The sequence below is a fragment of the Cupressus sempervirens genome, chromosome 10, assembly GCF_028749045.1.
Source record: "Cupressus sempervirens isolate cs-2001-9-10 chromosome 10, ASM2874904v1, whole genome shotgun sequence".
In the NCBI taxonomy this organism is placed as follows: domain Eukaryota; kingdom Viridiplantae; phylum Streptophyta; class Pinopsida; order Cupressales; family Cupressaceae; genus Cupressus; species Cupressus sempervirens.
In genome coordinates, this window is record NC_143127.1 from 2,638,063 (window position 1) to 2,665,838 (window position 27,776).

A 27,776-nucleotide genomic window follows, 5' to 3' on the forward strand; every position below is an offset into this window, starting at 1 on the left:
GTGTTGGGTAGCCCATACTTATATAACTAGAAAGCCATCTTCTACAAAGAGCATAATAGGTATCATTTGTTTAAGAATGGAACTGAATACATTGTAAAATCTCATCATATGAAGAATGATATGGTGACCAAGATAAGGGAAATTTATCTACTAGAAGCTTATGATATTAAGCTATAAAAAATATAGAATTTAAGACAAAAAGACCTTGATATGAGCACTTCCGCAGAAGAGTCCCATAAATTGTGTCTAAGATCCAAGGTCGTGGAGTGTAATGCCCCTCCTTTACTATCATTGTAGACTTTTTTGTTAAAGTTATATCTAAATATTCTTTGGGCATGTTAGCCCTTAACTGACATTTGATATACTATACTTTGTTATGCAGGGTAATTGATTGTATCACATAACAATGGTTACTTACTTGAAATGATGATGCTCTAGTTTCTCTTAATCAGTGAATGTAACTACCTTTATCATGATGTGTCTCTGAATGATGTTGACCATATCTTCATGATGATGAGTAGCTTATGTCAAAATATGATGATATTTATGGTCATGCTTTATTAATTACACTTATCCCATACTTGCATGTGTATGGTGTATGTGTCTATTTTACATTTGATGTGGTTGAGGGAGGGAGTCATTGTCACATACGAGTCAGAATCTACACAGTGTACCACTCTCTGCCATTGCCTCTTTAGCTTAGATATATATGCACAAGTACATGCTTGTTAGGTTGTAGGTACTAGATATTGACTTCCCTAAATTGCCAAGATGATCATGCCCTATCACAATAACTCAATGGTAAGAATCGGGAGATAATTTTTAGGTCCAATCCTAACCAAAGCCTAATTACTTGTCCTGTGAAGGAGGACATTTATCTGACTACCTATCCTTTTAAAACTCATGAGTTTTTCTTTGTGTGTGTTGTTTGATTTTGACTTTGGTCAATTTTTCTTATGTTTCTTTTATGTGGGTTTGACCATGTGATTTGTTTGATAAATTGTTTAATTATGATACTTGGATTAATCTTATGATATTCTAATTATTAAATATTATTTGATTTATAATGGCTTGGGAGTGAGAGCAGGAGTGACATAGGCATCTAGGGTTTTGTGCGAATGGTTTTGTAGACCCTAAGAGTCACATATAATAGGGTTAGGGTCAAGTGGATAGTGACAGCCTCCACGGGTAAGAGATGGCATGAGGAAGAAGGCAGATCCAAGGAGCACAACATTACCTAGACGATGACAATGATTTGATCAGAATTGATGGGGATATTCCAAAGTCATTAATGGGATACAAGGTAGTTTTCACAAGGTGGAAATAAAGGTGTATAGATTGATGCAAGAAACCTCGAAACAACTGATTGTCAAAGAAACCTAGTGACGACAGAAGATCGTGTGCTTGATATTCAAATAGACTTAGAGACATGGAAAGAGTTGGTGGATCTTTGCAATCAAATACCTTCTTTATGAAATGGGGTGGAGGATGGATGACGTTTCCAAGGATCTGTAAATGGGATGATGAGGTGTGGGGGGTATATTTTTCCCTCAAAAGTCTACCCACTGATTTCTTCTTGGTGATCACAGGTACCCCATAGGTGTGAGTGCTCCACCACATCATTAGGAGCATAAACATTAACAATACCAAAAGCATGATTCTAAAAAGACAACAAAATCCACACTATTCTCTGCATGGGATTTGAACCATGAGAAATGATTGAAGAAAGTAAACGAGGTGAGAGAAGAGTTACTGCACCATCTCGACTGACCTCATGCTAGGAAGAAAACATGACACTATCCAACCAAATAACATGGCAGGCTGAGTTGAGAAGAAACCCAACAATTTTAACTTCTTGCAAACAAAGGAAATCCAAGTGACCAAGCCTGCGCTTGGTATCACAAACATAATATTTTCGAGGGAGGTTTGTTAGACCCTGCATAGTCTAGGATAAAATAAATCATCACGAACCTGCTTGCATATCATCCTTGTCCCGAAGAGAGGCAAAATTGTTATGCAAGAACATAATGGAAGAGCTGAAAGAGCGGTCTCCAAGGGAGATGATCCTTCGTTTCTACCCATCATCGGAATGCTCGCTTCGGTCATCTGGGTTGCGAGAAGCGACGAAGAGACTGTGTGGAAATCATGGCTGCTACTTGTGGCATGTGTACCCAGTTGGGCTGAGAGTCGGTACTAACATAACTTGTCATCTCCTAAGAACCATGGTTTGAAGTAGGCAGGGGCATGAGCAAGGGAACTGGAGAAATAGGTGGGGCCACCCTTGAGGAGGCCTGGCCATTATCTTGAGAGGAAGAACCAACTTTGGCAGCAACGTTGGTTTTACCTTTCTTGACGATAGTGCTCCATTCATCTTTTTTTGCAACCTCGACAAGCTTAGCTTCTTTAGTTGATTGCTTGTTACACTTGAGCAAGGGACAATCTCAAATCTTGTGCTTAACGAACTGCCAATGATAGCAAGTGTTTAGAAAATTTAGGTAAAGCACTTTCTAGGGGAAAGTGGTATTACCAATCGGGATATCCACAATTTCCTTGAGGTCCCAAGAGAAGTCAACCTCAACACAAACCCTATGCTGGGGGTGAGCATTGAAAATTTTATTTGGTTCAAGGCATATCACCTTGCCGACAGTTTACATAATCGGTTGCAAGAATGACCAGCATGGTATGGGAAACCTAGAGAACTCAACCCATACCAAAACTTTGAGCTTACAGTCATTTGAGACAACAAAGTCTTGGGACCATTTTAGGTACACCAAGAGGGAAGACCTAACAGACCAGGAACCACGTGAAAACACATGTTTAACCTGGCTAGGGTTAGCAAAGTGGAACAAAAAAAAAAACCCTTGGTAAGGCTTTGAACGCCTTCAAGGCACCTTGAGATGTCTAGACCTTGGAGACCCACTCTCTAAGCATGCTTTCAAATGGAGTGTGACTGACAAAATAGCCTATCAAGGTCTGCTGCTCAAGCCATGCACATGCAAAATCAATTTTTTTTGCATTGAGAACAATATCAAGAGAGGAATTATCTCGTGGAACACCTTAGAAACAAACTTGTGCGAATGTTTGCTCGGAGGAGCCATTAGCGCTGACAACAACAACTCCAGCACCAACTTCAAATGTTGGGCCAGAGAAAGCCAATGCCATTATAATCTAAAACAATATCTTGCAGTAAATGTGAAATGACGGGTGGTAGAAACAATTTTTTATAGAAAGAAGCCGTACAAACCCTAACAAAACACATCCTATCAACCGATCTTTTCGTGTGACCTTTGTTAATAATTTGAACAAAGTACTTTCGAATTTTGAAATCAACTATTAAAAAAAAACAAATTACTAGATATTATGTGATTTGCTATTAGAATTATTAGTGTCTACTAGTAATCGACAATATTTCTGACCATTTTAAAACCTATATGCAAATAACATCTTCTAAAAAATGTGTTATTATTGACGGAAAACCAAAACCGTAACCCTAAGAAGTTAAATCACTTATCAACAAACAAAGTCATATCGCAATTTAGTAGTCGAAGTCCCTTACAGATCCTTTCACCTACTTCTAAAAATTTATGAGTTTCCTTAACTTAATTTGGTAATCATTCATTTAGTGTTTGGAGTTGCCAAAAATTTAGACATACGGCAGTATATATTTTCAGCTTTTTAATTTCGGTCAATCCACGTGGTTTCCATGAATAACCGCCCGGAGGTGCGATTACAAACTACCTGTTAACCTTTTATTTATATTTATTTTTATTTTTACTGCTATTGTAATGCATGCTCTCTCTATGCGTGCCCTTTTTCCTCCTACAACAACAAAGATTATCAACTGTAGAGAGATTACATCTTTTTTCTCAGGGTGATCGAATCGTTTGGCAGATTATTTGAATCTGGATACGGTTGGCGAGCAGACTAAACAATGGGTAAAGTTGCCACTCCAGCATCTGTCCCAGCTGCTGTACAATGCGAGCCCTCCTCTCCAGGTAAGAGCAAGCTAAACAACAATTTTCAAGTTAAAGATTCTAAGAAGGATGATATGAAAACGTCCCTTCATAATTGTACGCAAAACGGTGCAGCAACGAAATCGCTTAAAAATAAGAAAAAGAAACCCTCTGCATTTAGGGATTTTCCTCCTGGCTGTGGTCGTTATGCTGAACCCATAACTCGAAATCTTAATCCTTCTTCTTCTACTTCTGCTGGGCTTAAAGAAGGACAACAAGAAACATCGAAGCCCAGGCAACCCGACATGCCTTCCCTTTCTTCTCATTCTCGTCTGCTCTCTGTCTCCGATAATCACCAACATCAGAAAAATTCACTGCATGTTGAAACCTTTTCCCCTTTACCCACTCCTCTCCCGGACTATGAAGAGCAACATGAATCAAAGATAGTTAAAAATCCTGAAAATCCATTATCCCCTGGCCATTTGGAAAGACAACAAATACCAATTGCTACGAAGATTGAAGGCGGGATTCGGGTGCTTCCCGAGGAAGATCCATTATCCCCTGGCCATTTGGAAAGACAACAAATACCAATTGCTACGAAGATTGAAGGCGGGATTCGGGTGCTTCCCGAGTCTACTCCTGTTATCTCCCCAGCTACAGCCGAGATGCACATGTGTCGCCCTGATTCTTCTTCAACAGCCGCTGTTAAATTTTCACCAGTATCTGTCTCTGTAGATCGTGATTTTTCGATGTCCTCTACTTCCCCTGAGATGCTCATGTGTCCGCTTCTGACACAGCCCTTTTCTCCTTCTACAGCCCCCATTAAGTTCCCTAAGCGGTTTGTCTCCGCAAATCGAGATTTTCCCTTTGGATGCGGGAGAAATGCACCCCCAACTACAAGAGAAGAGTGCCTCAGAGCTGTTGCAGCCCATAAGGCCTCCAAGAAAACCACCGTGCCGCCTATCACCACATCGCCTGTAACTTCGGAGCTAGCAGAAGCAAATTCTGACTTGGACTCAGAAACTGTGACGAATCAGCTGGATATAATTTCTAAAGATAATGAAGTAACGGTAACCCCTACATCAATAGATAGTGAGGCAATTTCGACTGCCCCATCTGAAGAGCTCACCAATAGCCCAGATGAGGAAAACAACCTATCGAGCAGGCAAGCCTTGATAGTATCGACTAATCATAAATCTGAAATCTTACAAAATTTTAAGGAAAATGGTGAAATTGCCAATAGTGGGATTGTTCTGAGGAGCAGAGCTTCTTGCTCATCAATACAGACCCAGTTGTCACGTCCAAACACCACCAAAGTGAATCGCAAGATTGCCAATCGTGGGACAATAGCGATGAAGTCTAAGAAGGGGGGAGCTTCTTCTTCTGCAAAACACACACAGGCAATTGAGAGTGTAAATTTATCTTGTTCACAACCTAACTTAGGTGACAGTCAACTGGATTTGGTTCCCAAAGATAGCAAAAAAACTCCTGAACATGAAGTTTCTGGCCTCAAAGTAGAGGAAAACTTACCATATGGGCAAGCTTTGTTAGAAGCATCCCCTGTATCCCCGCAGTCTCAAACAAAGCCAAAAAGTTTACACAAATCGAAAGGAAAAGCAAAGGCCTCCGATGATGGAAGCTCTGGAAATAAATCCAAGAAGAAATCTCAGTTGAAGCCTAAGGTTCAAAGTGTGAGCTTTGCTCTTACACCTTTTGATATTGCTGATGGCCAAGCTAAATCTGATGGTGAAGGAACAGTTACCCGTGCCAAAGTCAGAGAGACCATGCGTCTTTTTCAAGTACTTTATAGGAAATTCTTGCAGGAGGAAGAAAATCGTACTAAGGAGCCCAAACAAACCAAGAGAAGGCCAGATATAATGGCTGCCAATGTTCTTAAGGAAAAAAATAAATATCTTAACATTGGGGAAAAGATTGTGGGTCATGTTCCTGGTGTTGAAATTGGAGATGAATTTCACTATAGGATTGAGCTTATGATTGTCGGTCTTCATGGACAGTCTCAGGGCGGGATTGATTATTTAAACTTGAAGCAAGGTAAATCTATTCTTGCAACTAGTATTGTAGCATCGGGTGGTTATGAAGATAATGATGAAGGTGAAGTGTTGGTCTACTCTGGGCAAGGTGGAAACATAGATAAGAAGGGGAAACAGACGGAGGACCAGAAACTTGAGCGTGGGAATTTGGCACTAAAGAACTGCATAGATGCAGGGTCACCTGTTAGAGTAATAAGAGGTTTCAAGGATTCAAGGAATTCTAGTGGAGGTCGAGGTAGCAAGGATGGCACTATGAGCAAGACAGGCACCACATACACATATGATGGCCTTTATCTTGTAGAAAGATATTGGCAGGAAACAGGATCCACTGGTTTTTCAGTCTTCAAATTTCAGTTGAGAAGAATGCCCGGTCAGCCTGAGCTAGCCTGGAATATTGTTAAATCTGTTGGACGATCAAAAAAGGGGGCACCCCGTGAAGGCCTTTGCCTTCAAGATATATCCCAAGGCAGAGAAACAAGGCCAATTTGTGTTGTGAATACAGTAGATGATGAAGCTGGGCCAGCACCTTTTGAATATTCTGCTAAAATTATATATCCATTAGGGTTTAATCCTCCTACTCCAAGAGGCTGTGATTGTGTTGATGGATGCTCCGACTCCGAAAAGTGTCTCTGTGCTGTCAAGAATGGAGGTGAACTGCCTTACAACCACAATGGTTGTATTGTTGAAGCAAAGCCGTTAGTTTATGAGTGCGGTCCGTCTTGTAAATGTCCACCAACTTGTCACAACAGAGCAAGCCAACGTGGTGTAAGTATTAACCTTGAGATCTTTAAGACTGATAAGAGAGGTTGGGGAGTTCGGTCACTGTCTTCGATAACTTCGGGCAGTTTCATATGTGAATACACCGGTGAACTTCTTTCTGACATGGAAGCTGAACAGCGGACTGGAAATGATGAGTACCTATTTGATATTGGGAGGAATAGTGACCAATCTCTTTGGGACGGTCTCTCTGTTTTAGTCACTGAGCTTCCATCTCATTCTATAAGTGAAACTGTGGAGGATGCAGGTTACACTATTGATGCAGCTAAGTATGGAAGTGTTGGACGATTTATCAATCATAGTTGTTCTCCAAATCTATATGCACAAAATGTCCTTTTTGACCATGATGATAACAATATGCCACATGTTATGCTTTTTGCTGCGGAGAATATTCCTCCCCTGCAAGAGCTTTGTTATCACTATAACTATAAGCCAGACAGTGTTCGAGATTCTGATGGAAATGTAAAGCAGAAAAGCTGTTTTTGTGGCTCTGATGAGTGCACTGGGAGATTATATTGAACACGTGAAATTGCTGTGGTGCCATATACTCTTGTACTCTTGCCATTTTCCCAAGGTATCATTCTTACCTGCCACTTTTCAATTGTTGCTGGTTCTGACTGGATGACAAACAACTTGTTTTTGCGAAAATCTCTTCTCTTTATAGAATGTAGATTCACTTTGATAATTATACTTTCTCCTACGGTTGTCTTGTTGTATGCTTTTTAGCCCCTTAGACCCTTGTGGGTCTCTTGTTGGAAATTAATAAATTTATCTTATCTTTTCTTATCTTAGTATATACATTCTTGTTTGATTGTTTTCTTAAATAGAAGGAATCTATTGCACTTGCCAAATAGCCAATGTTTATTGGCTGTGACCTAAAATAATCAATAGACCTATTACCAATTTCTTTGATTGGTAAATTGTAGTCAAGGGGCCTGAACCCATTGAGTTAAAATATCATACAATGGTTACATAGTTTGCTTATCCAGCATACAAACCATAGTTCCTAGAGTCACTATGAGTTGCCGAGTCTAGGCAAGTCATGATTTGAGTCACCCGTGCTGAGTCATAGGGACTCTGACTCGGACTTGGCCAAGTCAAATAGGTTACTCGCCGAGTTATGGTGAGCCACGAGTCTTGAGTCTTGCTGTGGCTCACAAAGTCCTGATGATAGGTATCGGCCAATGACCGAGTAACTCTTTTTTGCAAAAAAAAATAAAAGAACATAAAAAACTTAAAAGGGAAACCCATGAGTTCTTGTGCTTTCTTTTACAAGCAAGAGATTTGGAAATTGCATTTTTGAGCTTTATCAATATTGCTTGTGGCATCTACAAATTTCAAGAAAATGATGGACACTATGGAGTTTTATGTGGTTTTGTAGCCCCCGCAAGAGGCGCAGCCCCTTGAAAGATGACTTTTCTTTTGGGAGGGATGCTGTAGTCGGCATTAATTGCCTAATTTTATGTTTGGTAATATTGGTTATCGATTAGTGTATTAATTGTCGTCAATGTATTAGTTTGTGTTTGTGCTTATGTGATCGATGTATATTTATGTATGTGATCAATTTAGCTTCTATTTGATGATGCTATTGTGTCTTTATGCTTTATTCAATAATGGGTGCATGAAACAAATTTTAAATCCTTAAAAATCTTTAAATTTTATGTTTTTTTTTCACTTGCCAACTTTTATTGAGCTTTTTTTTGCCGAGTCACAAGTTGAGTCAGCCTCGCTAAGTTCGAGCTGAGTCTAAGACCGAGTCCGGTGTTGGGTAACATGGATCGTGTATGCAAATGTAATTATATTGCCAATGTTATAGATATGTTCCAAATGCAGATTTGGATCTCACATAAGTATGAGAGAAGGAGACATGTCTCTTGAAAGAGACATGTCTCCAAGGTTTAAGCATCATTAGTTAGTATAAAATAATATAACTAACCATATATATATATATATATATATATATATATATATATATATATATATATATATATATATATATATATATATAATATAATATAATACATGTAATATGTGTGTGTGTGTGTGTATAAAGGAATATTTATATTATCATCAACAATGAAACTCATAATCATATCAATCTGACTGTAACTACAAACTTAACACTCCCTCTTAGGTAGGAAGGATTGATATAGAACATGAACATATTATGTTCTTGAGTATATGAAGAGATATCATCTCAGTATGATATTCCTAGAATGACATATTAAGGATATCAACATAAATTCATCAACACACATATATTATATATGGAATTGGCCACGATTCATAATGAGACTAAATTTCTCAACACTTCTCCTTTTATCAAGGAGGGAAATTAAGCAATTGCTATGACTTTAATATAAGTTTAAATATCACCTTAAGTGTGGTCTATAATAGATTTAAGTTATGGTGTCCGACAATATCCGGCCTGAAGAACCATAACAATTTTCATGGTGTCCGGCAAAATCCGGCCTGAAAAACCAAGATAACACTTGCTCCAACACATTTTGGTTTTAGGAGATAAGTCGACTATTGATAAGATCGTCACCTTACAATAGTTACCTTCTGTTCATTATCATAACTTCCGAGACATTGGGACAACAACTTAATGTAGTCTGTTATGATAATAGGTCCAATTATTGATAAGATCGTCACCTTTCACTAACTCCCCTCTAATCATCTTTCATGACATAATTACAACAACATCATGAAGTAACTCACATGCTATCCACCATGAACCAAGTCAAAGGGTGGACCCACCATAGCTGCTACTAGAGGGTGGAACAAAGGGTTTTCACCTCATACTTCTCTCTCATAGGGAAGAGCGCATCACAAAGAATTTCTCCTCATAGGAAAGATATCATCTACAAAGTATTGAATCTCAAAATTTCTCCCTTTGAACATCGATCTTGGGAAGTCAAGTCCTCTAGTTACTTCCTCAAAAAACTCTCTTCACTCGAGGATGCCTGTCCAACTCACTCTGAATTTAATATTAATCTTTAGATTTTCTAGTTATAAGTCAATACTTCCTCATAATATACATAGGAGTAGGCCCATCAAAATCATGCAACCACACACATGTATTTCTAGACTTCCTCTGCATTTCTTTAGAAGTGTCATGCTCCCCCTTAATGTAGAAGAATCTCAATCATCAAAGATGCTCGATCATCAGGGTCTGTAGAGCTACTATAATTAGATTGAGTCTGCACAATATTAGGTAGCATATGTAAAGTACCAACCTTCTTTTCCTGTAAGAATATCCTCAAACATAAAGAAAAGATCAAGGCAAATAACCCTTATAGTATGTATAGAATTACAAATAAATGTAAAAGATAAAAGTACTTCTCTGCACATGAAGATTTGGAAATTGTCTTTTTAGATTATTTGAGAATGGAACATCTCCCCTGTAAATAAGGTTCAAGTGGGAATGGAACATTGACTATTATTCCCCCCACAATGTAAAAATTTTCACTCATTCTTATATCGTAGAACAATTTTGTATCAAATATGACAACTCCTCTCTAAGTTCCAACTTGCTCTTTTTATCTATTGAAGGTCCTAACATTCATTTAGCTTAACAATAGAAGTGAACATGTCCTTCCATTTTCTCAAACTCATCCACTATACACCAATATCTAGATTGAGTTTGTTTGTGCCATATGAATGAATCTATAACTCATATGTCGAGCTTTATTCATCAAAGAGAGACTTGCAGATAGTTCAAATGAGTTCTTAAAACTTCATTAATGTCTCACAACAACTCAATTTTCCTTTGTTCATTCAAAGGTATTTGTTTGATCTTTTGATTAAAACTATATTACGTACATCTTGCAATTTGTATTTATATCATTAGTGAATCTATCACAATGTGGTTTACTTCCTCTGAATTAATATGATCAAGATCACCAAAGGTTGACTGAATCATATCCTTTATATGCTCCCTCTCCTTCAAGGTTACCTCAAATGTCAGCCTCCCTCTGAAGTTCAATCTTTCTCTTTCTCCATGTTGAATTTTCAGATCTGCTACAGATATATTAACACTGCTAATATAAGTGACATCATTTGGAAGTTGTCACTTCTTCATGATGTACACAGGGGGTAGGCCCATTAAAATAACATGGTCACGATCTATGAATCACGGTCCTCTTGACTGCGACAATTTAATGATCACTAGAGAGTCCATCTCAACATTGTTTACTCCCTCTTAATCAATAAGACCAAGATCATTGAAGGTTAACTAAATAACATCCTTAGTCTTCTCCCTCTCTTTCAAGGTTGCCTCTAATAACATGTTAAGTTCCCTTTGAATCTCAATCTATTTTTCCTGCAATAACATTCTCGGAAGAAAAGATCAAGGCAAATGCTCTTATAAAATAAAAATTACCTTTAATAATTATATTTTAATGATAAGAACATTAGAAATTTGAGTGATTTCACAAGATATCAATTATTATTTACATAACTTTCATATTTGAAACTTTCATAATATTTGATATAGTTATAGTATATTTATCATAGTTATTTTCATAAACATATTATATATCCATAGATATATTATAATCACATATTCCATCATAATAGATTATATTGCTACCTTGCTACATCAATTAACCCATAAAATCTATCAAGTTATTGAATCTCATGTTGTGGAATATCATTCTAAAATGTTATCTTCAACCAATTCTATATATTTCTATTTTTCTTTAAAACTTACCATATATCTATTAATATTTAAGTAAATTAAGAAACATATTCACTTTACCTTAATGGACTTGGCACCCGAAAACCTTACTCTACCCCTGTATGTCATTACTCCTTTCTCGATGATAGGTCAAACTTACCTTTGACCTCCATTCTATCTCCACGATGCCTTTGGATGCCTTAACTACACTCCATGGTAGTTGTTTACTCCATGTTTGATATCTGAATTATATAAGCTGATACTTCTTTCATATTCTATCTCCTTAGCGTTACAAGTGTCGTTTGTGTTACTTCCCACCTTCATTGTGGATTAGTATGCAAGGTTAATCAACTATGTACTCTTCCTACAATTTCAAACAACAAATGGGGAGATTCTCATAGCTGAAGAACTGTGAAGTGGAACTTCAACAGTCCACTATTGTAATAATAAACATGGCTATTACGACATCTACTGTTGATGGCACACTTGAACCTGTAGTACCCTTGAAACATGAACCGTCCGATACCATAAACAATCTTACAATGCCTCCCATCATATTCAAGGTTCCAAGGCATAAAACGATCATCGTCAGCACACTCCGAGCATGATGACTGGATATAGATGGAATACAATGAGAAGGAGCTGGGTCATAAGAACGAGATAGCTCAGGAGACGAATCATCAACAAGACACTTGAACCCAACCTTCAAACATAATAGAGGTGCAGCTCGAAAGAACAACAGATCCATAAATTCAGACAAAGAAGTCTCAAAATAGATGAGAAGTGGTTCTCGAAGGTTCATTATAGAGAACCAATAAAACACACTTCCTATTGCTCTCACCAAGAAATGAAAGATATAAGTGTCCTTCAAACTCAATATGCAATCATGTTCAGATTGCACTGGTGCTTCTCTCCCATGTCACCTGATCTGGATTTCCAATGTGCCTTTTTATCTCTTGGTGATGTTCCATTTTGCACGATTGTTAGCCCTTGCCAGCGGGTTTGAAATATGGTTTGACCCCTATCATATTGTTCGCTTGTCTTCTCTTTATTATTTTCTATCGCTGTAATTGTATTTAGAGATACAATTTGGTGATTGCCTATGACCTTCGTAGCCTGTGATTATCCTCTACTCATGTGGTAGTTTGAATATGAAGGAGTCGATGCCATTGAGTAATATGTAACAACAAGAGGTGATTATATACATCAGTTTTGTATTTAGATTTGCATAAGCATCTTGTAATGTTGATTTCATTTCTTGCATTTGCGGTTGGCTTTGATACCATATTTAGACTACCCAAGGAGTAGAGGATAATCACAGGCTACAAAGGTCATAGACAACCACCAAATTGTATCTACAAATACAATTACGGCGATAGAAAATAATAAAGAGAAGACAAGCAGACAATATGATAGGGGTCAAACCATATTTGAAACCCGTTGGCAAGGGCTGATAGGCGTGCAGAATGGAACATCACCAAGAGATAAAAAGGCACATTGGGAATCTAGATTAGGTGACATGGTAGAGAAGCACCAGTGCAATCATGTGACGACTTCCAAAGGAATACCATGTTGGGTAACATGGATTGTATTCGCAAATGTAATTGTATTGCCAATGTTATAGATATGTTCCAAATGTAGATTGTGACCATGTGATTTTAATGGGCCTATCCCCTTGTGTACATCATGAAGAAGTGACAACTTCCAAATGATGTCACTTCTTCATGATGTACACAAGGGGGTAGGCCTATTAAAATCACATGGTCACAATCTATGAATCATGGTCCTCTTGGGAAGTAACAAAGTCTCCAAGGTTTAAACATCATTAGTTAGTATAAAATAATATAACTAACCATATATATATAAAGGAATATTTATGTTATCATCAATAATGAAATTCATGATCATATCAATCTGAGTGTAACTACAAACTTAACATCTGGGAACTTTGATATAAACCAACTATTAACAATGAACCCCACCAATTTATTAACATTCATCTATAGAATAAAATGGTGACTAAAAAGCAGCCGGGACACCATAACACTGTAGTATCTACCAAATACTATTTCGTGCCAAGTTTAGAATGGGAGTGAAGATACATGCTTAACATAACCTAGTCCCATTTCCTTTTCCTTTGTATCACCATCTAGCTATCCTTTGGTATGGCATGAGAATTGCTTTTGTGCTTTGAATTGTATGTGGCAATATGTCACATATTGAAACATCTACAACATCAAAAAGGCAGGTCCTCATAATCTAACAACTGGGTCCAATCCCCATCAACAATTTTCAAACAAATATTATCTGGAAGGACTTTGGCAATATCCAACTACACCAAAATACAAGCAAAGTCATTATAGACATAGTTTGAAGAACCATCATTCACCACCAAAAAATTGACAAAGAAGTGCCTATTGCTTCAAAACAAGATTCAAACTAGAATTGTAATTGAAGGTTGGGAATCTTGCACATACTGAAGTAGCATCAAAAGATTGAGTAGACCGATTGAATGAAGGGTGCCACTATTTCGGCATAAGTAGATGGTGTTGTACACTCCATTGGTAATCACAATTATTGTGTAACTGTTGCAAACAAAGTCGAATGCAATAAAATAAAAACCTCGTGCACAAGGATAGATCTGTATATCACCTTCCAAGATGGGTCACCATGTATTTAAGATCCAATTTTGCTATTATAAACTTGTACTTTCCATTTGGCTCTCTTATTGACAAAAGATGCATTTGTGTCAACTTCCTGATATTGTTGTAATGATTTTAATTAGTTTAAAGATTTTATAGCAGAGGAATTTAGATAAGCTTTTGAGAAATTCTTGAAGATAAAAGATATATAGACTAGAGAATTTAGCCACATATGGAAATCATAGAAGCTTGAAATTCTATACAAATAATTATCTAAATAATAGATTATATAGATTGGGTTACTAAAATAATTGTCTAAATAGCATATTATGTGCGAAATAAATATTAGTAAAATTGTTAAAATATGAAACATATGTGATATCCATTTTCCAATTATATAATAGATTATAAATTTAAATATAATTAAGAAATATAAAATATATTAACATCAATGAATTAACAAATATATATAAATTTAAATATCTTGTTTCCATTTATCATAATATAAATAAACTTAAGTGGTAGAAGAAGACATTAAGGTAAAATATATAAATAGAAATTTATCTTTGTATTATAAGATTGGAATCTCAATTTATACACTTCAAATTGAATATAGAGTAAAGTCTGGTCTATTAAAAGTGGTCATGACATGTTCACTATTTTATATTTCAACTTCAATGACATGCAATAGTGGACTTGTGATTCAAAAATTTAATATAGTTTGACATTTTATCTATTGCATTGAAATGTGTTATTTAAAAAAAAAAGAAAAAAAGAATTCTTTACTGGTTGTTTTCGATACAAACCATTAAAAACAAAGAGAAATGATATTTTACAATTGTTTAAAACATAAAATAAATATAGATAATTCTATACGATGATTGGCTAAGTTGTGGGAATGCATAAGTATTCTTAAGTCAATAGGATCTAATAAACATGTATGCTTTGGAGTATGGTTTCATTGTAGTTTACTTCTTATCCTTTAAGCTAGTATTCAATGTTCTTTATTCACATTTATACTTGTGAACTTAAATTGTAATTTGTTTATCTTTAGATTCAATAGATTAATGATTGTTAAACTAAGTTACCAATACGGGTATGGGTACAAAATTTGGGTACGACCAAGTTTTTCGCCTTTGGGTATATGTATTATATGCAAAAAATCCAAAGACATACAGAATTGTAAAACTAAATACATTTGATAGTATGATACTTCGTCACTGATTAATGCTAAATGCCAAAATGGTAGTGGTAAAGATAAATACCAAATGCCAACGGATATATAAATATTTCATATTTATCTTTATCAATTAGCATAAAATAGTGATAATTTTAGTTGTGGAAGTTCTTGATTCTAGTCTTTACTCCTAGACACCCTAATTGTAATCAAATTTATTAAATGGCAAGAGATCCCACCAACAAGTGAGGGTTTGGGAGTGGAGAGCATAATGGGTTCGAAGGACAACAATGATAGTTGCACAAGGTGTTAGAGAGCTAAATAATTTTTGTACTGAGGGAGATGATGCTTTTAGGGGCACTTTAGGGTTTTTGGATGCAAAAAAAGGTCAAAGTGGCCTTTAGTTACTTTTTGGCACTCAACATGTTTTGGTACACTTTGAAATGTGCCCAAGATGTACCATTGGGCAAACTCGTACCTAGACATACCCAATGCAGATGTAGGGGCACTTGAGGGTTTTGGGACTCAAAAAAAAGGTCAAAAGTATTTTTTAGTTACTTTTTGGCACTCAACACCTTTTGTTACACCTAGGAATCTAAGTTAATGTATTCACTTGTTGACCCCCAAATTCAATAGTCGATTCAATTCTCATTCGAAGCAGATTCACATTTTTCTTGGTGGATTCGTTGGAAAAGCATTGGGCAGGACCCTAGTCGAATGACCAATGAATTAGATCAACTTTTTAATTTTCCGGGCGACTTAAAGACAAATGTTGATGCGTTTGGGCTATTTGACCCGATTTTTTGGTGACGTGGATTTTTTGGTTTGACTCGAATCCTTAGTTAGAGATCAATTTTTTGTGTTTTTCATCTTCAGGGATCACCAAAAATTGATAGCAAGGCTGCACAATATCTTGTGGTGTCGAGGCCAATTCAAGGGCATGCCTCTACTTTTGTCATAGATAAATTTTTCCACGCCTCTGTTGGGCATGTAATCAAGGAGAAGTTTGTCACGCTCATGGCACCACTTGTGAAGCTGCACTAGATTTTGGTGGTGTAGGCGGCCGATGGTGCTGGTTTTTGAGATGAATTCCCTTGCCCCGTATCTTGACTTGGCTGAAATTTTCTTCATCGCAACCAATGACACTTTTTTGTTTTCTTCTGGCGCTAAGGTTTAGCCGAAAGAAACTCTTTATTTTTCCGCAACTCTCTCAATTTGCTCGAGAAGGAACACTTGTAATAGAAAAATTCAATGGAGACATCCCGACTTCGATTGAAAAATTCATCTCTTTGCTTATGTTGGAAATGAAAGTTAGTGTGTCCTCCTTTATAATATTAAACATCTTATCTATTGGACAAACTAAAATTAACAACACAAAAGTTGAATATATATTATTAAGCGAGTGGGTTTAACCATGGAGGGAACTTCGTAGTTAAGCGCGCTCAAGCTGGAGTAGTACTAGGATGGGTGACCTCCCAGGAAGTCTTGGTGCTTCACCTCTGTGAGCATCACTTAGATCTAATGAGTGATAAGTGTTCCATTTATTCTCATGAGAGATGGATTCGTGTTGAATCACTACTCATGAAATATGAGTCAATGAGTTTGACTCAAATACTACACAGTTAAATCCTGATTGCAATATCAAAATTTGACTTGCTGTGGAAATTATCTCCTACTTATATTATATATGTTAATATTATCTCTGAATATTTTTTATTTTATTTATATGAATTTTAAATTCACATAATGTTATTTTATTTTAATAAATTATACATTTGACTAGTTTATTTTATGTTATATACCTTAATTTTAAATTGTATCATTAAATAATTTTACATATATATATAAAGTTACCATATTCGCTGGTTGAGCATGGAAATCAGAAGTGGATTCACTAGACATGCGAATTCGGTTCAAATTCATATCAAATTCTGTTTTAACCTAGAAAATTCGTTGAAAACATGCCACGTGGGGCCCTATTCGAATAAGAGGTGAATTTTGAGTGACTTTTAAATTGGTTCGTCAGTTGGAAACAAATTTGTTTGAACTTTAGATGAAAGTCAGTTTTGTTTTTATTGTAGTTTTTAATATTGTTTTTCTTCCGTCTTACACGACACCCCAAGTTAAAACGACAACCATCTATAGCAAAACACGGGCTCATCCACAGAAAAACGGTGGGCATCTACAGAAAAATGCAAGCTCACATGGCTAATACATAGGCTCATACCACACAATCCAAGTATTGAAGCCCACTTTGACTGGTCACAATAATCCATTCAAAGCTTGGGAGAAATTAATAAAGTTTAACGAATTTCAGTTAAATCCAAATAAAAAGAGTTTGCCGTTGATTTTATCTGCCTGGCATCTCCGCTGCCATACATGACAACACAAATACTGCTCGCTATTCCTGATATAAAACATAAGTTCAACTACTATTTTTGTTTTTGTATATTATGTTTTTTAATTAAATTTTTTAAAATTTAAACATATTTAAAATTATTACAAGTTAAACATATTTAAAATAAAATCAACCTAAAACTTATACATAAAATATAAATAATAGTTTACAAAAATGCCATTAAAGGCATGGTGTAATGGTTAAAATATAGTGTTGTTGTCACCACCAACGTTCAAATGCACTCTTGAACATTTGCCTTACAAGCATTATGCCTCTAGTAGACCATTAAACTCACAGATGAACAGCCCTATTTGTAGGCTGAATTTTTTAATTGAATCATTGATATGGTGGTGTATATAACATTTTGTTGTCATTTGAACTAAATTGGTTTATATATGTGGTGGGTTATTTCCTAAGTTGCTTTAATATTAGCATAGTGGTTTATGAACTTATTTGCGCACACACACACACACACACACACACACGCACACACACGCACACACACGCCCGCACACACACACCCGCGCACACACACTCGCGCACACGCACGCACGCACGCACGCACGCACACGCACGCACGCACGCACGCACGCACGCACGCACACACACGCACACACACACACACACACGCACGCGCATGCACGCACGCACGCACGCACGCACGCACGCACACGCACACGCACGCACGCACGCACGCGCACACACACACACACACACACACAATTGGACAAACTCGTAATTGGACATACCCAATACAGGTGTAGAACACCTTAAGGGCGTACCCAATAACATAGTTGAAAACTTCAGACTTGGCTATGTACCCAAAAACAATGAACATAATTGAAAACCTTAGACTTGGCTCCCAAAACGAATCCGAACCCAACCCCAAAAAAATTGAGCCAATGTTGAACCTACATCCTAACTAGAATCCGAACCGGCAACTTAGCTTTTTTAAAATCTTGTATGGACAAACCCAAAACGAACCCGAACCCAGCCCAAAATAAATTGAGCAAATTTCAAACCTGAACATCGAACCCACATATGAACTAGAATCTGAATCGGCAACTTAGCTGGGAATGTACCCTTGGACAAACTCGTAATTGGACATACCCAATACAGGTGTAGAACACCTTAAGGGCGTACCCAATAACATAGTTGAAAACTTCAGACTTGGCTATGTACCCAAAAACAATGAACATAATTGAAAACCTTAGACTTGGCTATAATTTGTCTGGTCCAAAATTTTCAGTTGCTCACATCTCAGCAATAACTTGGCAAATTTCCCAAACATTAGAAAACATGTAATTTGTTAATTTTGTTTTTCAAAAACACACATGCTATATCTATCTATCTATTATATGTATGTGTGTGTGTGTGTGTGTGTGTGTGTCAAAACATGACTTTAAGACTTTAATTATTCTCCTGAGGAAAATGTCGTAAGTATGGTGAGAGCGCTTTTGTTTCCTCCTACTTCTAGGGTTGCATCATTAGGTCTGAGGCGGCTCACTAGAGGTCACCATTGGAGCAGATTTCCTTCATGGGTGCCCATGGGAGAAACAATGCACTGTGTTTTGACTGGTAGGAAGGAGACAAGTGTGATGGTAGTTGTTTCTTGTTGGGCGGACCTGGCTGTGCACCACTTGAAGAGGGGTAGACTCCTATTTCAGACATATTGTTGCCATTTCCTTCAGATTGGTGCATGAATGCCTGACATCAAGAACATCATGTCACGGTGGCTCTGGGTGGCCTGATGCACCTTCTTCCTTCAGTGGCTGATCTGGTTTGTGTGACGGGGAACATAGTTTGGAAGCTACACAATCTTGGGCTTGGAAAGGCTATACGAACAGGAGAAGGAAGTTCTTATTTGGTGGTGTGCAGAGGATGCAGTGAGGGTGAGCCATAGTGAGGCTTTGGGCAAAAAAATGGGTTGAACCATGTGGTTAGTCTGGGCGATTACGTTGGAGAAGAGGTGGCTGATAATCAAAGGTTTTTCACTGAGATGGGCCTTATAAGGAGATCTAAAGAATGTATATTGATTGCTTCAAAAGGAAAGTATGATAGCTGCAATATAAATGCTAACACCTGGATTACACTGTGCTAACACCTGGATTCTTTAAATGCTAGCATAGAGTGGTAAATAGAAAACAAGATCACTGCTGAGAAAAACCTTCAAGGGAAGTATTTTTACAGTTTATAATACTGTTCTTCACAATGAAACCCCCATTTTGGTATCTCTACCTCCGTAGTAGGCAGGATTTTTTAAAGATATTTAAAAAAATTCCAATGTGATTGCTTCAAAATGAAAGTATGATAGCTTTGATATAAAATGATCTGATTGCACTATGCTAACAGCAAGACTTTAAATCAAAGTTGCACGGATATGGATACAGATACAAATACAGATACAGTATAGGGTACGGATACGACCATTTTTTAAGATTCTTAATATGGATACGGCTGGACACGACATTAATAAATAACACACATACATATATTTAACACAGTTTTCTAAGTTGTCATGTGAGATTTTCATTGCGTCAAAAGCAATTTTGACACATAAATGCTACATAAATATTTATAAGTTAATTTAACACTTTACAATATGTAAACATAGTAGAGTTGCATTAGAAGATAACCCAGAAAATGAGTTGCTGAAATGGAAAAAGATTTTATTTGTCTTTCTCATTTGCTGCAGGTTTTGTTTACACTCTTTAAAAAAATGCTTTAATAAAGTTTTTTTAAAAATTAAATTTGGGAAGATTTACATCAATTTTTTTAAAAAATCAAATCCCATTGTATTTGACTTGGTTGGAAGATCAAGTTTTTTAGGCAAACATGGGTACAATATTTGATGTATATCTGGGCAGTATTGGATATGTTTCCAAATTAGATACGGGGATACGTGCGCTCAATGAGGGACATAGTTGTTTCTAGTAACTTGTCTTTAAATGTTAGCATACGGTTGTAAACATAGTAAGAAAGAGACCAAAAAATAAAACAAGATCATTTGGAAGCTGTAAAAGACCACCAAGGGAAGTACTGTTGTTTTTGTCATGTTTTTCTTTAAATCCCACTTTAAGATTATATCATGCATAAGGACAGTATGTCTGCTGTGTATATAGAATGAGAGAGCACGGGGGAACACAAAAGAATTATGTTGAGAAAGAGCATGTGAGAGCATAAAAACTCAACTTCCTTTAAAGCTGTAGAGAGAGCATAAAGCTTATTGACATTGAGAAAATAAGGTGTGCATTGTGGGAGTCCCCTCTTAACTAATTACATGATGCCAAAGATGCAAGTTATTTTAAGGAGCGAGAAAAAGACGAGAGGCTCAACAAAAGTGTCAATAAGGATGTTGCATTATGTAACACAAAACATTGTGCTCCTGTAATGACATCACACTATATATGGTTGTCATATAATTAACTAAAACATCACTTGCACAAACATACGCTATGAGATCCATAGTCTTGGAGTTAGCATGAATGTAAAATAATCATGTGCATCATGAGAGTTGTGAAGTCTTCATTCTTTAAATAAAGTGGAACCATGAGCACACTAAATGCCTATATGTTTTGCATCTTAAAAATCATAACTGCGAAATACGACAAAGACAATGATGATACAAACAAAAAATTGACAACATTTCATTTGTCCTATATTCAAGAACTTACAAGGGGTATCATGGATTCTCTAGGGTAGAGTAGCAAACATAAACAAGAAAGCATGGGGAGCACAAAAAATTTATGTAAATATATAAATACCATAGATGTGAAGGCTTTTAAGATCATCCACAAACAGATCATTGGTTTGCTAGTCTTGGTCATAAGGGGAGGGGTTGAATTTGTTCGGGAAGTGCAGTGTTGAAAATTGCATCCCTCTTTTGCAATTTTACCATCACTTTTGTAGCAACTTTAGTGACCATTTCCCTAGGATTTGAGTAGGTCCATTTTAGCCCTTGCATGAGCATTTTTCCTATTGGGATGCTTAGACTCCTTTTCAACAGCCTTTTGCATTAACTATTGTTGCCTTTATCATCTATTGTTTTTTAACATGATTTGTTTAGACATAAGTCCAACGTATATATGTCCGCATGCTGCTCATGCGTCCCCCGACATCCTAGCATTCAAATGTTGTTTTTGAGCGTTTTGACACTTGTTATCTACCTTGGTTGGTGGAAACGGCTTGGAATCTTCTTGATGTTGAGAATTTTGTCTCAACCTTGAAAGCTTTTTTCAGAAAACTGTAGAAATTTTTTAGAGAATTCTAGAATTTGTTTGTGGTAGTTTTCCACATGTTTATGAGTTGGAAAAGGTGTATGAGTTGTTAAAATTGTGTCTAATCTCTAGAACAATATAGAAGGGCTATTTTTAGAGTGTGAACAACTCATTATATGACTTTTATGGGGGTCTAAACTAGAGGACAAAATTATGGACGAAAATGCTATTCTTGGAGTTGCAAATGACAAGTGGGTAACATGTGGCATGGTTGTTTTGCCTATGGTTTTATAATCTCTTGGCTGTTATAACTTCCTCTCTCTTGCACTTGCTTGCTACAACAATCTCTCATTTTCTATAACACTCTTGAATTTCTACATTAGTGTATGAATCTCTCTTGGTTTTCTCAAACCTATTGAGTAATACCATTCTATCCATCTTGTTCCTTTGAGCATCTTGGGATTCACTACATCCCCTATCTATTAAGTGATTTATCATTTATCTTTTAATCTATCTATCTGTTTCATTGTTGTGGAGGTAGAAACACCAAAACAAGGACTTCATTGCGACAAGCCCTCCTTTTATAGTAATCGATGCTCCATCGATGCTTCCGCACATCTAAAAAATGCCACATACTTATGTGAGGCTATCGAGGAAGTCACAGTAGAGGTGGGAGAACAAAATGTGATCCAGGTGGTGACGGATAATGCAGCAAGTTATGTTGCTGCAGGTAAACTTTTAACTTTTCAAGTTTCGAAAATAAATTTATTTGAATTTCTAATTGACTTAAAATTGTTGTAGGTAAAATTTTGATGGAGAGGCACCCCACCATATTTTGGTCCCCTTGTGTGACACATTGCATTGACCTCATGTTGGAGGAAATTGGCAAACTTGAGTTTGTCAAGTCATGTGTGGAAAGGGCAAAAAACATATGCAAATTCATTTATAATCATTCATTTGTCCTTAGCACAATGAGGAAGTACATAGAAGGCAAGGAGTTAGCTCGCCCAAGTATCACGAGGTTTGCCTCGAATTTCATCGCTTTGCAGTCCTTGTTGACATCAAGGGATGAATTGAGGAGCATGTTTGTTGGGCAGGACTAGATTTCCTCTTCCTATGCTACGACCACTGCAGGGATAGATGTGGCGGATTGCATATTTGATGAGGATGGTTTTTGGAAACCCGCTAGAGAAATTCTAAAGGTAAATTTATTGCAATTTAACATTTAGTATTTTACTTTTACTTTAAGTTATATTATTTTATATTTAAGTTTGGACTCAAATTTTTTGTTTTATTTTATATGTAGGTCACTGAGCCCCTTGTAGCTTTGCTACGAACTGTTGATGGGGAGAAGCCCTCTATGGGCTACATTTATGAGGGCATGGATAGGGCCAAAGAGGCCATCAGAGCCCAACATGCAGGAGTGCAGGAGAGGTATGGCCCTATTTGGGACATCATCGATAGGAGATGGCAGAATCAGCTCCATCGACCCATCCATGCAGCAACTTACTTTCTGAATCCGGCATTTCGTTTCCGTCCTAAGTTCAAGGCGGATGCGGAGGTTCTCACTGGCTTATACACAGTGATTCAAAGGTTGAGTAGCGATGAAGATAGCGCTACTGCGATTGTTGAGCTAGAGCAATTCAACAATAAAGAGGGGCCACTTTTCTCTGGCAGGATGGCCATAAATGCTCAGACAACACTACAGCCAGGTAAAAATTAAATAATATATTCAATGTTCATGAATCTAGAGTCTAAACTTAAAGTTGATTATGTAATTTTAGAATTAACTTGTAATTTGTAAACGAGACTAATTGTTTCTATTTTCCCTTATTGCAGATAGATGGTGGCAAATGTTTGGGGCCACAACCCCAAAACTTCAAAAAATTGCCATCCGTATTCTAAGTCAGCCAAGCAACGCTTCTGGATGTGAGCGCAGTTGGTCCATGTTTGGGCACATCCATTCGAAGAGGAGAAACAGGTTGACAGTGTAAAAGTTGAATGATATTATCTTTGTTCATTACAACCTCCGTCTAAGGATCAGACAGATTTTGGGCACTGACTCCTCTCCGATCATTCTGGAGCAGATTGATCCAGAATCAGAGTGGCTCACAAAGGTTGTGGATCCAGTCTTCACTGAGGAAGACCGTGCGTGGGTTGACCAGGTGGATATAGAGGCTGAGGCAGCTAGAGCACATTCTTTAGGCATTGGTAGACGCACACGTGCACGCACAGGCACAGGCCCTAGCGACGTTCGTGAGCCCATCTTACATGCGGGAGATATGGCTCGACAATCCTCTAGGACCTACGTTAGACGCCTTGCTGCTAGGCAGACTGGATACTCAGAGGTTGAGGCAGAGGCTGCAGCCGAGCTTCAGGATGATGTTGAGGATGATGATGATGACTATGAGTCTGAGGCTTGAGCTGGAGCCTTGTTTTTATATTTTGTTTACAGATATTGATACTGAATCATTGATAGACATGTTTCAAAATTTCATGGATCTTCATCTTAGATTCTTACATACATTTATGATTTGATGTCTTATGGATCATCTTACATACATTCTATGATTTAAATCATTATGATCATTTGATTTCTATTTACTTCAGCTAGCCTACAATTTACATTTTAGACAACATAGTTACGTATGTGATGGATTTTATGTTCCATGTTTATGTATGTTAAGTTTTAACTTCTATTTGATGATGTTATAGTGTGTTTAAGTTATATTCAATAAGGGGTGCATGAAATAAGTTTTAAATTGTTAAAATCTTTAAATTTAAAGGGTTTTTTCAAATTTGCCGATTCATTGCCGATTCACGATTCGATTCGGCCTTGCCGATTCCGATCCGATTCCGATTCTTGTTACTTTGGTTTTGGCCCATCGTTCTATAAAACCACAAATGGTTTCCAAGTGACATGTCACTATAAAAGGAGGGCTTGGGGAGGTGTTTGAATCATCGAGTTTAGTTTGCAAGATTGGTGCTAGAAGGAGTATCTCTTTGAGTCCGAGTCCAAGTTCGAGTTGTGGTGATGTGCTCCTGTAAGAATTTGCATTGCAAGTGTATTGTAATCTTCTAGATTTGAGAATACATTGTGCGGGTTTTGGAGGGTGGGGTTTTTCTCTCGGAAGGGTTTTCGTACAGTAATCATTGTGTTATGTGTTCATTGTTATTTTGATTATGTTATTATGCATTTCTTGAGATCTCTGCAATAGTTAGCCAAATTTGCATAATTGTCCTCTCAAAGATTAGTTAGTGTAGGAAGCGATTCTGCGCACTTTAGCTTCCTTACAAGTGGTATCAGAGCTTGGCCAGTTTTGGTTCTATTTGTTGGGTACAAGGTTTTTTGAGCTAATCAAGGTTTGAGTGGGAGCTTGTGCAGAGGTTTTTATTTCTGTGTTGCACGATTGCAAAGATGGCAAGCACATCAGGGAGGATTGATGTAGAGAAGTTTTTGGGCACAAACTTTGAAATGTGGAAGTTGAAGATGGAAGCTCTATTGATTGATCGAGATCTATGGGATGTAGTTGATGAAAAGAAGCTAAGGCCTACAGATCCAACTTCAGCTGCAGAGTATGATGTGAGAGACAGAAAAGCTAAAAGTCTCATCAAATTGTGTCTTGCAGACTCTATACTGATTAATGTCCATGAAGAACCTACTGCGAGGAAGCTTTGGAAGAAGCTAACTGAGATCTATCAAGCAAAATCACTTGTGAACAAGATTTTCTTGAGGAAGAAGTTGTATTCCTTGAGAATGGAAGAAGGTGGACTGAGATGAGCTCAATTGGGGTGTGGATGGATGAAGAAGAAAGGTGCCAGATATTGCTATGTTCGTTGCCAAACTCATGGGACAGCCTTTTCATGGCCACATGGAGCACTTCAATCGTCTTGAAGATGGAAGACGTTGTTGGTTCTCTACTTTTTGAAGAGATGAGAAGGAAGGTCTCTCTGAATGCCAAAGAGGCTTTGAGTGTTCGAGGAAGACCAAAGGAAAGAGGCAAGAATGAAAAGCAGTATGGTCGTTCTAAGTCCAAGAATAAGGGGAGATCAAAATCTCGTGGTAAGTCCAAGGTGATCTGCTGGAATTGTGGCAAACCTGGACACTTTCGAAAGGACTGCAAAGAGAAAAAGAAAAAGAAGAAGCAAGATTCTGATTTTGAGTCCGAGAAGGAAGATGGAGATGCTTTCATCGCAGCCTTGGCCACTCATGCAGGTGACAATGCATGGTTGATAGACTCAGGTGCCTTTTTTTACACGACTCCAAATAGAAATTGTTTTAGTAAATATGAAAAGCTTGATGGTTGTAAAGTGTATTTGGGTGATAACTCAATTCTTGATATTGTTGGTCGTGGAAGTATTCGTGTGAAATTTTTTGATGGTAGATTTAGAAGATTTGATGGTGTCTTGCATATCTCGGGACTTGCGAGGAATTTGTTAGCTGTTAGTAAATTAATAGTTGCGGGTGTGCATGTACAGTTTTTTGAAGTAGGTGTGAAAATGGTGAGAGGTGCTATGGTAATATCAAGAGGAAGCAGATTGGGTACATTGTACCAACTTGATGCATGCACGGTTGAGTGCAATAGCACTTTTGATAAGATTGTGAAGAGGACTACTTTGTTGGAGAAGGAGAGGGTTTCTCTTTCAACTGATGGTTGTGGTTTTTGGGTACGCAAGGGTGCTCTATCTATTGAATCAAAGTTACCTGCAGAGAAGATTATGTTATGGCATCGGAGACTCGGCCACATAGGTGAGAAAGGTCTACGAACCTTAAAGAACAAAAACCGTGTTGATGGATTGAATGACTGCAATCTTGAGTTTATTTTTCGTGAGCATTGTATCTATGGTAAACAAAACTGCATTCAGTTTTACCAAGTTCTCATAAGTCCTCATGTATTTTGGATCTAATCCATTTGGATGTATTTGGTCCAGTTGATGTTCCTTCTATTGGTAGATCAATTTATTATGTTTCTTTCATTGATAATTTCAGTAGAAGAACATGGGTTTACTTTCTTAGAAGTAAAGCTAAAGTTTTTAGTCGTTTCAAAGAATTTAAGCAATGGTTGAGTTGCAGATTGGAAAGAAGATAAAACATTTGAGAACTGATAATGGCGGTGAATATTGCTCCAACGATTTCATTTTTGACACATTTTGTAAAGATTTTGGTATTAAAAGAGAGAAGACAACTCCATATTCTCCACAATAGAATGGAGTTGTAGAAAGAATGAACAGGACCTTGATGGAGAAGGCTAGGAGTATGCTGAGTGGAGTTGGACTAGAACAAAAGTTTTGGGTTGACGCTGTAGCCACTGCCTGCTACCTGTTAAACAGTTCTCCTACATCAGCTCTTGTTGATAAGACACCAATGGAAGTGTGGTCAGGCCACAAGCCTTCACTTAGACATCTGAGACATTTTGGTTGTGAAGCATATGCTCATGTGCCAAAGGAGAAGCGGGCAAAATTGGACAACAAAGTTGTCAAATGTATCTTCATTGGATATAGTTATGGTGTGAAAGGACACAAGCTTTGGGATCCTGTTGCACAAAAGGTATTTTACTCTAGAAGTGTTATTTTTAGAGAAACTGAGCCTTCTTCTGTTACAATGCAACTAGAACAGATAAAAGAAAAGAAAGATGTGATTCAACTTCTTGCTACACCTGAGAAAGTTGAATCGAGGCCCTTAGAAAAACAAGTCGTTGAAGAGAGCTTTACGAGTTCTAAATCATTAGAGGAAGAGGGAGAACCTGATTATGAACTTAAACCTAAACTTGAACTAGACCTTGTTAGAAGGTCTAGTAGACAGAGGAAAGCACCAGAAAGGTAGGGATATTCTCCTGATGATTAGAGGTGTATATTTTCTTTGAATGCTAATATTGATGA

At 37.2% G+C, this 27,776-nt stretch overlaps 2 protein-coding genes across 5 annotated transcripts in view; both read left to right on the forward strand.

The window, feature by feature from the left end:
• The first annotated feature begins 3,563 nt into the window (after positions 1 to 3,563).
• The window catches only part of LOC149532257 (uncharacterized), a 43,622-nt gene continuing 19,409 nt past the window's right edge, over positions 3,564 to 27,776 (forward strand). For 3 of the 4 annotated variants that reach the window (XM_089803168.1, XM_089803170.1, XM_089803169.1), the window contains exon 1: positions 3,750 to 7,355. In XM_089803168.1, coding sequence (XP_089659294.1) covers positions 3,932 to 7,300 — 3,369 coding nt within the window. In that variant the 5' untranslated portion in view covers positions 3,750 to 3,931 and the 3' untranslated portion in view covers positions 7,301 to 7,355. Of the gene's footprint in view, positions 7,356 to 27,776 lie in introns of all 4 variants that reach the window. The other variant, XR_016356694.1, reaches the window with a different exon arrangement.
• LOC149532258 (uncharacterized) lies at positions 22,439 to 24,500 on the forward strand. Its single transcript, XM_089803171.1, has 3 exons — positions 22,439 to 23,098; positions 23,203 to 23,608; positions 23,736 to 24,500. Exons 2-3 carry the CDS (start codon positions 23,257 to 23,259, stop codon positions 23,888 to 23,890), a joined length of 507 nt encoding a protein of 168 aa, XP_089659297.1. The 5' UTR covers positions 22,439 to 23,098; positions 23,203 to 23,256; the 3' UTR covers positions 23,891 to 24,500.

Coding starts and splice junctions, on each gene's coding strand:
- LOC149532258 (XM_089803171.1), top strand. CDS start 23,257: ATGGGCTACATTTATGAGGGCATGGATAGGGCCAAAGAGGCCATCAGA. Junction 23,609..23,735: donor TCAGACAACACTACAGCCAG/GTAAAAATTAAA, acceptor CCCTTATTGCAG/ATAGATGGTGGCAAATGTTT.